Genomic DNA, 15889 nt, shown 5'->3' with positions numbered 1-15889 from the left:
GAAATAAAGAAAGAAGAGGATATATTTTTCACACCTGTTGTTCAAAGTCCACTAGGCCTAACTGTCTATTCATTATAATGAGCAGAAATAATTAACTTAAATTTAACATCAGTTATTTATTGTTACTAGAAAGGTAAAAGGGCTCTTTATTTTCTATTGTGGCTCTTCAGCCTGTTAAATATTTTATTGCTGTCAGATTTTCTTGGTTTTTTTTCCCTTCCTTCTCCATGACTTGTTTTTCTCCATAAATGTAATTTGTCGTCAGTTGAGTTAAAGGAAGTTCAATACTTATTTTTATGCAGTGATCCTGGAAATGACGTGTACGTTTCTGAGGTCAGAGAGGGAAGCAGAAGAGTGTGCCGGTGAAGAACTTCAATGTCTGTGGCACTGTTGTGTGATTCTATGCCAGTTTCTCCTTTACTGTTTGTTGGTTGTTTTCAGTATTTGGACACTGGGTAACTTCTGTAACTCATTGAGAAAAGTTGAGTTAGTCTTTTTTTTTTTTTTTAACTACTGCTCACAGTAGATTTTCATTAGATTAGGACAATACTGCAGACAAGGAAGTAAGGAAGTTCAGGCATAAGCATAATGTTAGGATAATAACTCTGAAGTAACTTAATCCATTCTCCTCCCCGTATATGCTTGTGACAAGAATGTATCACACAATCTGAAAAATGAACATTTCAGAACTATCAGAGGCTGAATAGCGAATGAATACGTTAAAAAGAGTCTCCCTTAAAAGACAGGCATCTTAAAATAAAAAATAAACAAACAAAGACCAAAAAAAAAAGAACACTTGTTCTGTTCTATTTTCTTTTCCATAACATGGTAATTCTAAGAACTGTTTATGTGAAAGTTAAACTTGTGATTCTCAAAGGAGTGGCATTTAGGAAAGAGGCAAACATCACGAGATTCATGATAAAGTCATGAGAGTTCTTATATTACAGTTATGTATAAGTTTTGAATTGAATTTTTTAGAAAAATAAATCTATGGGCAGATGGTGATATTTACTTAGGGGAAGCTGAATACATTATCTGACTAGAACTGGATATTTCAAGCAGCTGTTTGAAAATGAGAACTCGCTTTCCATGAAGGAGAACGTATGTTTGGGGAAAATGGAGCCTCTCTTTTCGAACCATAATGCTGTCCAGCGCTTAGTCTGTGTCAGAGCGCTTTCTGTTATGTGTGTGTGTGAATTGATTTAAAGAAGAACCTTAACAGAAGTGGCCAAGAACTAAAGTGAGTTATCTTACTGTGCCATGACTATCTAGCCTGTCTTTATTTTGATACAGTGAGTTACAATTGCTTCAGAAAATAAATCTGTAGAGAACATGCAGACCAGAGGAATGGAAACCAGATTTTAACAGAGATGTTACCTGATTTTGAGGGGCTGTGTATTCTAAAACATACCCGTTCTAACCTGTTTTTGGAGTTGAAGAGTATAAAAACAATCTTAGCTTGTGTGTTCTGTAATTCTATTGCTATAATGAAAAGCTATCCCTGGAAGATTGTTGTTTATTCCTTTCTCACGTCCTTTCTTCCCCCTTCTTCTTTAAGAATGCTTTCTCAGGAAATTCTTTGGCCCAGAAACCTGTGGCCCTGGAATCCTTGACTCAGAGAGAAACATAGACCAGTTTGTTGTTTGGAGCGGGTGCCTTGCACAGTCACTTCTAATGCCTCTATTTTCCCATTTTGCAATAAGCAGTTTGTAATGCTTAAGTATTTTACTGGAATCTCTGCCAATATTTGTGAAGCCCAACTATTGATCTTCAAGTGATTTTACATCTCAGAATGGGCTTACACGTTTTGAGTGCCTGAAGGCATTGCGATCCTCAGAACTCTTTGTTTACAGAATTATCTCTTCAAACACTATGAAGTCATCCTTGTTTATTCATGAAGTGTAAAGAGAGTCTGATTCTAAACACAGTGGGTATGTAAAGATGGTACTTTGGTAGATAGACACATCCTGCAGAATCATATCATTTAATTGACCTTCCTGATAACTATCAAACCTTCCACCAGTACAATGGTGTAAGCAATGAAAACAAATATTCTGGAAGTGTTTGGAAAAGGAGTTTTATGCATATCCTAAAGTATTAACTCTAATTTGGACTTTGTGGGATCTTTTAAAAATCTTGTATGTGAGCTTCATATGACATTTAAGTAGAAAATGGTAGTGGTTGTGCAGCGTGTACTACACATGCATCTGATTTGTGTGAAATCTTTCCATAGGGCCTGCTGGTGGTGGAGAACAATGCGTTAATGCCAGGGTTTTTTTATAAGCATGCCTCTGTCCTCTCTGCAACGTTTCTGAGCTTCTCCTGTTCAGTAGTCTGTTAGTACCTAATATTTTAACAGAATGAAAAAATGCTGTTTTAAATGTAATGTTTCCTCATTTGTAAAGTGTTGCAATATCTGGAATGAGATTAAGACTAGGTCTAGTGTCCTTAATACTGTTGCAGTGGTGCAGAAGACTGATAATTGAACAAGATATCCTACCTGAAATTTGATCATAAGGTTATTTCTCCTCCAAAGTCAAAAAAGTAGTCTGTAATGGGAACTTTGTCATATCAATCAAACAGACATTTGGATTTCACTTATCCATGAGGTGCTAGCAATTTCTGCAACAAGACTGAAGATACAAACTTTAATTTTGTTCTGATTTTTTTTCTTCTCCTTTAGGTTATAAGAGAGTTTGCAATGGCAATGCTCTGGAAATTCATGAGAGTAGCCAGGTATTCTAAAACGGCTTTACCACCAAAAATAAAAGTAAGAGGAATTCCAACCCACTCCAGGCAGTCTGTACCTTCAGATTTTGCTGCCAGCGTACCCTGCTCAAGTACTGTGGAAGTGTTTGGTAAATCTTATCCTCGAGATGACTACACCAACATCACGGAGAAGATTCTTTCCAAAGTGGGGAAGAACTTGCATAACAAAAAGCATCACCCTTTGTGGCTAATCAAGGAGCAGGTGAAGGACCACTTCTACAAGCAATATACAGGACGCCGTGGGAATCCACTCTTTTCTGTCTATGATGGTCTTTCTCCAGTGGTTACAGTGCAGCAGAATTTTGATAAGTTACTTGTCCCACGGGACCATGCCAGCAGAAGAAAGGAGGATAACTATTACTTGAATCGTGATCACATGTTAAGAGCACACACATCAGCTCACCAGTGGGACTTGATACACTCTGGTCTAGATGCCTTTCTGGCGGTGGGAGATGTTTACCGCCGTGATACAATTGACAGCACCCACTACCCAGTCTTTCATCAGATGGAAGGAGTTCGGCTCTTCTCCTGTCACGAGGTAGGAATTCTTTAGTTGAACTGAAAGAGATTTGGGGTAAGCTGCATGATCATGTATTTGCTATGAGGGAAGTGCATGCATGTAAACAAGTTACCATAAAGTTGTTACACAGTATGTTGATAAGGATCAAGTGATTGGTCTTGTAGTAATACTTCTAATTTGGGAAAAATATGGGTGAAAAAATGGAATTTGATAACAACTGTGTAAGCTTCCCCAGAAAAATATTGAAAACCAGGACAATACTATTGAAAGCTAGCAAAATAAAACAGTATCTGAAAGCAGAAAGCTTGCTCAGCTACTAACAATGTGCACATTTCAATTCTCGTTCTATCGAAAGTCCCTCCCAGTAAAGTCATTTCATCTCAGACTTTGTCATATTAATACTTGAAGGACTCGTGGATGTGAACTGTTGTAGCTGTATCCAGAATGAAGTTTTTATTCTGTCACCTTTTTTCTTTTAATAGCTCCAAGCTTCTGTAAACGAAGGTTTGTTTGTAATGAATTGTTCCATTCTTTATTTGATCCTAAAACTGTTTTGAAGGATTCATCTGTTGCAGCCAGCAGTTATGGGTTTGCAGTACATGCACGGTAAACTAAAGGGAGTCCAGAGACATTAGCTAAAGAGTGCTAGGTAGATGTCCAAGACTTCTAAGTTTGTGTGTTTTATTGGCACAACTTTCATGTTCTGCAGATGCATGAATGTCATTAAGCATTCTGCGGTATCATTGATGAGTGGTGTATGTAAGCCAGTTTGTTTTCCAAACAGTAATTGATTCATATAATTTGTGTATACTTGTAGCAATACTGCCAAATTCCCATTTATATAACTAAAACTGGCTTCTTCTAATACTGAGAAGTTGACTGTTCTTAATGTGGTTGCCAGTGGGTGACAGGAGCTTGGCAGGGAAGCCTGATGGGTTGGGATGCCTGAGGGAAAACTAGGGTGTACTGCTTTTCTCGCTGGTGGGAAAGGTTCATGCTGTCTTCACTGGTGTTTCCCACCCCATGCTGCCACTTCCTTTTGCACCTTGAAACAGTTATCTGTATCTGGAGATGGCTTGGGAACTATATGATATCAAAAACAGCTTGTAACCACTTCTTTGGTATTTGGGAAATGGACATCTTGCAGTTTTACCCAAAATTTGTTTGCTGTTCTTTCTCATAGGCCTGCAAGAATATATGTGATGGAAAAATGGATAATACATTATAAAAATGCTGTTTTGTAAATATTTTATGTTCATGCCGCGTTTTTCACTTCATCAGGAGTTCAAACATCCAGATCTTATCTGTCACAAAATTATAACATCTACACTTGGGATTTCTACAAATGTTGGAATGGTTGATCTAATTACTGAGATTAGTGTCAAAGAATGTGTTTCTTAAGAAATTCTGGCCCTCAGGAAAGAATATTTCTTTCTCTTGTACAAATTTAATAACAGGAATAATAATAGGATTTAATAAGTGGGAAGAAATTTACAGAAACGTTCACTGACATTATCTGCTGTTTATCTTACTCCACAGCTGCTGCTCTGAACAGTTTTTCTTGTATTCCCACAATTATCTAGTTAGTAATACAGAATGTATAACTGTTTGATTCATTGCATTATAGACTGTTTCTCCTTCTCTTTCTTTTTAGTTATTCCCAACAGAATGATTGAGATATTATTGGAGAATGTTAGTAGCTGATGAATTTGAAGTTAGCTGTGTGTTAAAAGTGGAGAATGTGTCTGCCTCTCAAGAGTGAAAGTCCTTTCTGTCAACTTTCTAAGCTGATGAACAAAGAAGTGTGGCATGGAGCACAGTGTGTAAATTGTGTGTTTGTTGGGCAACGGGCATTAATTCTAAACCCGAGGATGATCTAAAGCATCCCTTTTGCTTCAGTTACAGATTGAATGCTGGTAGAGCCTTGCAATATGTAAAACTTCTTACAGGCATCATCCCAAGAGCCTTGTGGAAAAAAATGAATGTGTAATTCCGAAATTTCACTGGAGACTGGTTCTGTGTTTTATGTTCTTGTTGCCTGTTCAAAACAATGCAAAAATTTAAATAATTCTAAAAGGAGCTGTCTGAGTGGGGGAAAAAAAAAGAGCAAAGCACCACGATTAAATGCAGGTAACACTACACGAGATAAATATTTTTCTATTTTTGTATTCATTTATTTCTACTCATGTTTGAATTATAACGTACTGAACAGAAATATGTGAATGTCAGGACCTGCTGCCTTCATGTCAGACTTTTCATTCATAACCACACTTGCAGTCTCTAGTGAGGAAATTTTCACAGTACCGAGGATAAGAGGATAGGCAGCTAAAGGAAAAAAACTGTTAGCTCTTCTCTGTAAGCCCTATGTGAATTTCATTCTATGTGCTGTGGTTGGTTTACTGCTCTACTTTGTACTTTTGATGCGTATACATTTATCATTTGTTTTTTCGTCAGTGGAAGCAACCAAAGAATGGGGGAGGATGGGAAGGAGAGAAGTGGTGAAAAAAGCTCAAAATCTAGAATGATTTTTGAAGAGTTTAGAGGAATTTGCCATCTTATCTCAGTTTGGGAATGACAAAAAAGATCAGTTCATCCACGCCTAAAATTTGAGGCAGGATAAGGAAGACATAGAAGCGTCTCTTCTTGACTATTGACTTGAAAAGGTTGGGTTAAAAACTTCTGCCCTTTGAAACCTTTGTTATAACTCTTCACGGTATTGAAGTGAAAATCAACACCAAGGCTGGGCCTGCATTTATCCTCTTAAAGGACTCTCAGATTTTTCTCCTTTGATGGTATACAACTTGTTTTTAAAAATTCTTTGGATTGACAGTATTGGTACTGCTGCAGTCAGATTTGAGTTGTTGGAATTTCCTGCATGGAACTGAAATGAAATGATTTCTGTGCTCTGCAGTGGTCTTTGGTGCAATTCTTTACTTATGCACACCTCTCTGCAAGCACACCTTCAGTTCTACAACCTGAGCTTAATGTTCTGTGTAGGCAACCAATGTGTTTGGTACTGAATCTTTGAGCTGCAGATCATACTGAATTTAGGCTTAGTTGGGTGATCTAAATGATCTTAATGGTCTCTTCCAACCTTAATGAGTCTATGGTTTATGCAGTTTATGGAAAAGAAAAAAAAAAAAATCTCAACTAAATTACACTTCACGCATATTCACCACCAGAGGGAGCCAATATAAACCCAATGGCAATCGCAAAACATTCAGTTGAGAGCAGACATTGTTTACACGTTGGAAGTAGGCTTTATAAGGTATTTTATAGTCTGTATTGAATTATACATAAATCTTAATGGGAACAGATGTGAAAACTTACGAATTGCTATTCTAATTTACTAAACTCATTCCAACGGAGGCCAATATCAGATTGTTCAGATGGGAAAATAATGCTCTCATCAGTCTATCTGATCATGCTAGCATCTGAAAACTATCAATAGGGAAACTGGGAAAAAGAATTGAGGATAAGTATTTATTCTTTATTGAAAATTTGCCATTTCCTCCACAACCACGTTTTGTTAAGGAGCAATGAAAAAAAGTATACATTTGGTTAAAAAGAACAACTGCTCCTCCAAAGCAAAGGCAGTGGCATCTGTGAATTCCTTCTAATTCTACAGTTCTGTATCATTGCAACAAACCATTTCCATATTGTAGCTTCATAGCATTTACAACCTGAAACGTTAAGACTCTTGTCCTAGGTAATATAAATGTAGATGTTTCTCTTTTTCCTATAAACTTATTCTTCTTTCTGATCATTTTGTATTTCTGTATCTTGGCCTTATTCTTTGTGTCCTTTTTCTTCATGCTTTGGTGTAGGTGTGAATACCTGATCAGAGTACATCCTCTTGTCCTCTGTTTTCGTCGTCATTTATTTGCTTCTTTGTTTGTTTGTTTGTTTCATTATTTAACCACTGCATGCCATACCAGGTTTTGCTTTTCACTGACAAGACTGACATGACAGTATCTTTTGGTTTGTCTTCTCTCCTAGTGTTACTGCAGCTCTGGACACTGTTTCTGCTCTGGTGTTTTATCAAATGAAATCTTCATCCTGCCCTTTTTTTTTTTTTTTTTTCCTCACATGCAAAGGAATTTGAATAAATTTACTGTGTTCCGGGGATCAACCCACTACATAGAGATTTGGACAATGCTCCTCAGTGAATCAGCTGGCAAGGGCTAAGGACTGTGTGAGGAGTTGGTAACTGTCTCCAGATGGCAGGGACATGGGTTGGTGTGTTCGTCTCTTTGGGGAAGGCCATTTGCCTCCTATTGTGTAATAGAATTTGTGAATCAGAGGGAATTTTGCATTTCCTGGCTTCTTTGAGATGATACTGTTAAGGTGGAGTTCCATTCCTTTCTTCTATAGGTGACAAAATTCAATTCAGGATGGGCATTTCCAAGGTGTGTTCCTACATGAATCCATGCTTGTGACAACTCATGATGCAAGTACTGTGTGCCAGCAGTTGCTGGGCCCATATCTTAAACACATCCAGAGATGGGTACTCAAAAGTGTTGCATGCATCAGCTTATGGAGCTGGGAGTCTCACTGAAACATGTCACATAACTGGAGGTCTGAAAACTGAAGGATCCTGAAATTAAGGAGACCACTCTGCTTGTTACTGGAAGTGATTTTCACCATTCTCTCCCCAAACCAGTGCTTGGTTTGTTGCAAAGAGTATCCTGTTGTGCAGCTGTAGCCTGTATCTTTCTTTGACACAGGAAGCTATCTATCTGGATTGGGGTGCAGATTTATGCATTTCATTGTATTGGAGACTGATTGGAGCTGACAATAAGTTTTCTTTCGATGAACCATCTTCAGATGGCATCATCTTCATCATTCCTAATCCTTCAGTTGATTGTTATGGCACATTAAAGATGTTGTGGTAATGGTTTGCTATTCCTAAGTGGATTTAGAGTGCAGCTGTTTGATTATTTATAGAGATATTCATCAGGACCGGAGAGCCGTATTGTATTAGGTTTGGCAAGGAGGACTGTTGCCACATGCAGATCCTCATGTAGAGCTGGTCTTCAGTGCTGTTTTGTTCATAGAGTAGGTAAGTATGTGAGCGTGATATATTCATTACCTTAATACTGGAGCATGCATGGCTGGTAAGAGTAATAAACAACTTCATTGTTTAAAGCCAAGGTGTCGTCACAGACCTTCTTGATCTGAAACCTCATATAAGTGCCAGCTTCCTGCAAAGAGGAACTTAATCTTTTCCTGAACTCTAAATGTAGAGATAGTGAAGTGGTGATAGATTTGAAGGCTGTTGAGTGACTAAAGAAATGCTGGCGTGTTTGTTGAAACCATACGTGTAACTTCTCTACTCCATGCCTTGCTGAGAAATACAGTAAAGTACTTATAGAGGAGCATAGCTTCATTTTCCTTTGTTCCAGGCTCTACATGTTACCAGATTTTATTTTATTCTTATTATGAGCTGTCCTGATGTGAGTAAGAATAAAGTTCATGCCAGATGGTAAGGTCACTTTGATTCTTTTTTGCTGCCTTTGTAATGCAGCATCAGTCAGATATGGTGATAAGCTACTGGTAACTTATTACACTATAGCTATTATACTGATAAGTATTTTTTTTTTCTCTTTTTTTTTATTACGTCTGCATGATGACCCAATACTCATTTTTTGAGCCCTTACTTAAAGAAAGAGCTTGTCCTTGCAATAGACAGAAACACAGGTACTTACTGGATGTGTACATGAAAGTTCTCTTCTGGCAGTGATAACAATTGATCATGTTGAATTCAATAGAATACTGTATTTTCTGCAGTATAAATATACGTGAAGTAGTGAAATCTTCAATGTGCCATTTTTTTTCCCCCCAAGATTGATAGATTATTTTTCCATTTGTGGAAAACTTGGGGAGAACTGCCATCAAAAAGGAGCAATTGTACATAATCATTTTGCTTAAACTTTGACCTTCCTAGCTTTATCTATATAGAAACATGGGGGTGTTTTTTTTTACTCCAAGACACATACTTAGCACAGTTTGGTGATCGTAATGGTGAAACCGATCTACCAGTTTTAAACTGCGTATCTTGACGTAGTGATATCTGTGAATGGAATAAATAATAATAAAACCATAAGATATCTTTCTTTCCTCAATATCACCCTGTCCACACTTGTGCTGGAATTGAGAGGAGCTGACGAAGGCTTTATGGAGAACACTGCAGTGAGGCCTGGCACCTGGCTGGAGGGTGGCCATTTTGTTACTGCAATCCATACATGACCAACTCCACAAGGGCTGTGCTCCTATAGCCTGTGGGACCTGACATTGTTTGACACTGGTGTCCAAAATACCCTTGCCCCAGTCCATGCACCAGAACATCCCTCCATCCAGCAATTACCTACTGAGCAGACTTTGCAACTTCTAACATCTCATGGTTTCCTCTGTTCTCCAGAGTTTATTGAGGATAGTCTCTTTAGGAAAAAGGAAAGGAAAGGAAAGGAAGAGAGGAGAGGAGAGGAGAGGAGAGGAGAGGAGAGGAGAGGAGAGGAGAGGAGAGGAGAGGAGAGGAGAGGAGAGGAGAGGAGAGGAGAGGAGAGGAGAGGAGAGGAGAGGAGAGGAGAGGAGAGGAGAGGAGAGGAGAGGAGAGGAGAGGAGAGGAGAGGAGAGGAGAGGAGAGGAGAGAAAAAAGCTGCCTGTAGTGTGCAGCTTGGAGCAGGAGCCCAACATGACCGTGCCGAATGGTCACAAGGGAGCCAATTTCTCTCAGTTGACTACCACAGAAGCTTATGACAAATCCATTACCTGAGCTATGGCAGACTTTTGAGAATACCTTCTGGTGTTCAAAGCCAGATGGTTGATGGTCAATCTGCCCCGCTGATAGTAAGTTAACTGTAGGGTAGGTGTCATTTGCATCTTCCAGTGCAGAAATAATGCCAGTGTGGAGGAAGAGGCCTTAATCTTTCAGGTGAGCACTTGAATAAAGAGTGTACTATTTCACAACAAAATGCCTAGTTTTGTCAAGCTGTGGCCTTTTGATTATTTAAGACATTATTGTTAGACTGATGACTAATTGTTTTAGTATGTATTTCTCTTTTTGCTTCATAATTTGCATTTTTCTGCAGTGCGCTGAGGAGATTAAATTGAAAGGTGTTTTCTCAATCTGCCAGTCAATTCTTCTGACTAGCAGTACAAAGTTAAATGCTACTGATGGTTTGTGCTCATCTTTTTTAAAAGGTCCCTATATCCATTTGGCTGCTAGTTTCTGTACTGTGCTCAGGCTCTTTCTGCATGCATTGTATGTGTAAAATGTACTGTAAATTAGTCATTTAATTGTGGCCAGCATTTGTAAACTCCCAGAGGTTTGTTTGTACTTTTTATAAGCATTTCACGCACTGAAGAAGTCAAGCTGCAACTAAAACAACTTCTGTGCACATCCATGGATTGTTAAGATGCCGTTCGTGGCATCTCTTGAATAAGAGCTTTTTTTTCTTTTCCCTCTGTGTGTGATAGATTTAATGTGAAAAGTGGATGAGGAGGGGTAGAAAAGGGCACTGGAGGCACTTTCACAATTAGATCTCCCTACCCTCCAGAATTAAGAGCTATGTAGCTGTAAGGATTTCCAACAAAATCCTCTTTGCTGTGTAAAACTGTCTGCTTGTCTCACTGAGCCACAGGACGTCTAAAGATGTGACTTTGTGAGAGTGTTTTATTGGTCTCTTTGAGAGCATTTAGAATGACCAGTATGTATCTGCCTAGGACTTCATGTACAGAAATGTATGAGGTTGTACAGGAAATCTGAAGTCTTCAACTTGCCCTTCATGCAGAGGCTGCTCTCCACTACATCTATTGCAAGTTGGTACATCTCAAATAAAGAGGGTCACCTGCCCATGTGCTTTGTCATTTGGAAACCTCAGAGCAAAACCATGAATCCTTCAGTGCCCCATCAGCAAAATTCCTGTATGACGGGTACCATTTGTGGGAAAATGCAGGAAGATGGTAGTCCTTATACAAATAACGTAAAGTGAAGGGTAATCAAACGATGGCAGCTTCAGGTCTCATTAAACTATCGGTGTGTTTTTGGAAGTTACTTTGATTATGACACTTTTATAAAATGTGATTTTTTGGGGGGGGGGGGGAGGAGGGGAAGGAAGTATTATTTTAGGTCATTAATTTAACTTTTAAAAATGTTGAAGTTATGATTAATGCTATTGCATATTGTAGTTGCTGGGTTAAAATTAACATATACTATGCAGTGTGCTTCGTTTTGCATGATAACTTTTCTATTTCCTTTATAATTTTTTTCCCTGTAGCTAGTTATAATATTGAATAAGAGAAATCTTACTTGAATATTTCTGTTCCTGTGATAATTATGTGTCAAAGTGTTTAGTGAATGGAATTTGTGTAAAATCATTCTTTACATCTGTTTTCCATGCAGGCTTGGCAGGTTAAATTCTCCTTAAATGAGTAAAACTTCATTTTATTTTTTCATTTTGAGAGGTCACTGATGCCAAACTCTGTTGTGTTTTTGTTCTAGTTATTCTCCAGTATTAAAGATGGTGAAAGCTTCCAGTTGTTTGAGCAAGGGCATCGCACTGCGCACAAACAAGAATGTCACACCATGGAGGCAGTGAGGCTGGTGGAGTTCAATCTGAAGCAAGTGCTCACAAAGCTCATGACTCACATCTTTGGTGATGGTAGGTTCTTGCACATTTTTTCCTGGTCTTCCGATATCTGTAGGGATCCATACTTCTCATAGAGATTTTGCTATATAATGAAAACAAGAGACCTAGGGGTGATGTTGACTGCCGGTATTTTGAAACAGCCATGTGTTTTAATGATAGCACAGTAGTAATTTGATGAGTCTTCATTCATATTATTTATTTACATTTTCATCTTAAGTTTCATCAGAGTTCCATCAGTGAGTGTTTTAATGTCAGAGTATCTGGGTATTGATTAGCCTTTCAGCTGTGGTCTGTACTTTATATGGTCTTCAGTACTTTTATATGTATAACTTATAAAACTACTGAACACAGCCCAACAGACCATGCATACTCATCTCTTAGTTTTCCTGAATACTGATACACACAGCACTGTGAGCCAAGTGCTAGTGGAGAGGTTTTGTTAATGCCAGTGAGTCAAGGTAACATAATGAGTGTGAGAACATGTAGATAGATCACTTGTGTCCCCCTACAAGCTCTCATGTGACAGCAAGGAGCTTGACAGGAGATGTATGTGTGTGTATGTGCTACCGTGCTATGGAGATGCTATCAACTGAAAAATAATTGTTTGGTACTAAGTGTGGACTGAGGAAGGGTAATGAATATCAGGGTGTAAGAGTGAAATATCCTCTCCTCAGAAATACCTGCTTTTGGTTTCAGTAGCTGCTGAATTTATAAATGGCCTGAGTTAAAATTTCTGCCCTGATGCTATTTCCTGGCAAAGAGGCTGCTCTTCTAAACTGATTCATTTTTCTGTTGAGGAAACACTGAATAGTATTAGAATGCATGGAGAATGCTGGCTGCTTTCAACGCTCTTTTAAGATGCCCACTGAATTTAGAGCAGTAGTTCCAAGAGTAGATTGATGGTGGTAGCAAGTCTTGTCTATGACTCTTCGAATATTCTTCTGATATCCTAAAGTACAATTTACAGCAAGGGAAACTTCTGCCAGTTTCTGTTTAATCCCACCTGCACATAATTGTTTTAGGTTCCCAAGATCAGTTTTTCTTGTAGTTATATTTTGCTTAACAGCAGCCTTTTGAAGCGTACAAAATTAGGATCAAAGTGAGTAATAGGATGAATGGTATTTTTAGATGAACTTCAGATGCTGAAAATGTTGTTGAAGTGGCAATTTTTGGGTTTTATTAGTGGTATCTGAAACTGTGGTGACATCCTTCTCTGGCTGTTGACAGATGCTGTACTTCAAGCTTCAGTCTGTCGGTTGTTATTTGTCTACCATCCACTTAACAGCTAGAAAGACATTAAGAAAAAATGATTGTGAACTTAGAGTCTGAAAGTAGGTGCCTTCCTACCCACCATATTTTTCTGGAAACACAAAAGCAAGAAATATAGATAGTGATTTAAATATGATTCTGTCTCTTTTTTCCCCTCATTTGTGTAAATGTGAAGCTCTCTCTCCTTCACTTTCTTCATTTTCTGAGCCATCAATAAAAACAGGAAAGTAATACTGAAAGAAGCAATCTTCATGCTAGGTACTAGACATACAAGATGGATTCAGTGTAAGTGGCCTGAGACACACATAATTAAAGTTATCTTTTGATAGCTGTCTTTGAATTTTAATTTCATTTTTTTTAGTTTACAGAATATTTTAAATTAATTTTGTCTCATCGCTCTCTGATACATCCCATAATGTCCCATTAACATATATAAGTTTAATTTGTGTGATTGGCCTCTAACTCAACCCTCTTTGTTTTTCCATTTCTTCTAACTGCTTCTTGGTGTAGAGGTTTGGAGGCTAACTTTACCTATGGAGACCAAAGTAAAAAGCATAGAGTATCACGGCCTTTTGTTCTTGTATTTCTACTTGTTACTGACTTAAGTACAGATGCTTCCATGTTATTTTTGACGTCTCAAGCCAGTTTGAGCTCCAGATGGGCTTTTGCCTTCCTAGCAGCATCTGTGTGTTCCCAAGCAATATTGGTTTACCTTTTCTGGAAGTCTCTCCTCTTTTCCATCTCTCACATGCTTCTTCTTTGTGTTTGGACGCACTATATACCTTACTGTTTAACCAGGCTGTTTTAATGTTTCACCATCTTTTTTTTTCATTTTTTATTTTTATATTCTTTTTTGCTCCTTGACCTCTTCTTGACCATTAAGATCTTAAAGTCTGTGATCTTATTGTCGCTGTTGTCAAGGCTGCTTTTGACAATGACATCTCCAAACAAGTCTTCCTTATTTATAGGCAGTAAGGTCAAAGTTACTTTCCAATTATTAAATAAAGGTGTGTCTTATATTCCTCAAATATACTGTTTTCTGAGTACCCATCTCCAAACCAGTTCTCTTGCTGTTTTTTGCTTAACTTTTGCTCTTTATCAGTTTGGTATTCTTTTCAGTGTTTGCTGTGAATTCCAGGTGTATTGGAGTGAACAAGCACACAGCAAGCTGTTGCTCTCATTTTTATCACATTAGGAAAGTTTCTGTTTTTCCAAGAAATGTTTTGGTCGTAAGGGGTGAGCAAATCCCCATTGACATCTAAACAAAGAAACAAACAAAAAAAGTCCAAGGAGTTTATAAGTGGTTCTCAGACATTCATCCAATTTCTGTGAAAAGAACAGCCTTTATGAGTGTTGCTTTTATCCTGCTGGGGGAGACAAAGGGAATTGAGCAGTGGAAATTTTGGAAAGCAGATTGTTTTGTTGTGAAGGTCATTTGCCTTGCCAAGTTGAAAGTGATTTGAGCTCAAAGTTGATCATACTGATTTTTAGGTGTTCAACAAACACATAGTCCCTAAATATATTGGAATTGTCTTGTAGTGTTTTATTAGATTTTCCTCACTGAAGTTTTCTTTCTCCTGTGGTTTATTATTTTCTTATTTATGTAACAAATTCTTATTTATGTAACACAAAAGGTATCTGTAAGAGAAGGTTGAATGGACAAGTAATGTCATATTTTGATTAATAGTTCTGTCATTTTTAGCTCTCACTGAGCAGCCACCAAATGTTAAGTCTAATGTACTGCTCTTCTCTTGCAATCTGTTGTACTGGTATCTCTGTAGTTTGCATTGACATCTATGAATGCAAAGAGTTTTGAAAAAAATAAATATTGATGACATAACGGTCTGGCTAATGACTTCTGAAAAACATGAGCTAACCTAAGTTTGTGAGCAGCCAGGTCCTCTTTGCTATGGGAAAATGAATGAGGTGTGAGCTGTTCAGCAATCAGCACACCTCTACGGTGTTGGGCCCTGGCTCGATACCTTCTGTTCTGCCTTGCCCCCTTCCTGCATTGCTTTCTTCTCTCTCCTATAGACTTCTTCCCTAAAAATAATCCCCACAGCAACAAAGAAAATTTCTGGTCAGTGAAGACCATCTGCATCTCTGGCTTTGTTGCATTCTAATCTATGGAATGACAGTATACTGCTTTCATGGGTTGGTTGTTTTCTTTTTTAGTGCCTTTGGTCAAGACTTTTTCATTAGGAGACTCAATTAGGCAAGTGCTAACAGATACTTTCCTGGTTTAATAACTGGTAACACCATTAGTTGTATGCGCAAGCCAGGACAAATTTCTTACTTAGTACTCAGAAATGACAATAACTATTCATTTTTTCCTTCCTCATTGGAGATGCAATGCTTAGATTGCTTACAGATATGTGCCCACTGGAAGGAGTCCCATGGACACCATGAGGCTGTGAACTAACATAGATCATTCTTTTGAACTGATTAAATTGATGAGTATTTATCTAGTGATTGGAATCTGGTTAGATTCTGTATTGTACCTGTTTAAATACCCTTCTGGGTTTTTAAGTCAGATATGCATCTCTTGGCCTCCCAAAATGTTTACAAAAGATCATTTTTTCTAAGATAGCCATTATCTTTATATGAAGAAATAAATCAGGCCTTATCAAGTAAATTATCTAGTACTACAGAAAGCCTAATCTTTGTAATCCTTTGTAAG

The 15889-nt window shown here is 37.9% G+C and overlaps 1 protein-coding gene across 31 annotated transcripts in view; it reads left to right on the top strand.

Annotated features, from left to right (window-relative positions):
• The window catches only part of FARS2 (phenylalanyl-tRNA synthetase 2, mitochondrial), a 239355-nt gene that overhangs the window by 52917 nt on the left and 170549 nt on the right, over nucleotides 1-15889 (top strand). For all 31 annotated transcript variants that reach the window (XM_040696299.2, XM_040696293.2, XM_040696298.2 and 28 more), the window contains 2 exons: nucleotides 2684-3307; nucleotides 11793-11952. In XM_040696299.2, coding sequence (XP_040552233.1) covers nucleotides 2702-3307; nucleotides 11793-11952 — 766 coding nt within the window. In that variant the 5' untranslated portion in view covers nucleotides 2684-2701. The remainder of the gene's footprint in view (nucleotides 1-2683; nucleotides 3308-11792; nucleotides 11953-15889) is intronic.

The sequence above is a fragment of the Gallus gallus genome, chromosome 2 (assembly GCF_016699485.2).
Source record: "Gallus gallus isolate bGalGal1 chromosome 2, bGalGal1.mat.broiler.GRCg7b, whole genome shotgun sequence".
NCBI classification, from domain to species: domain Eukaryota; kingdom Metazoa; phylum Chordata; class Aves; order Galliformes; family Phasianidae; genus Gallus; species Gallus gallus.
This window is presented reverse-complemented; position numbering and strand designations above follow the sequence as displayed.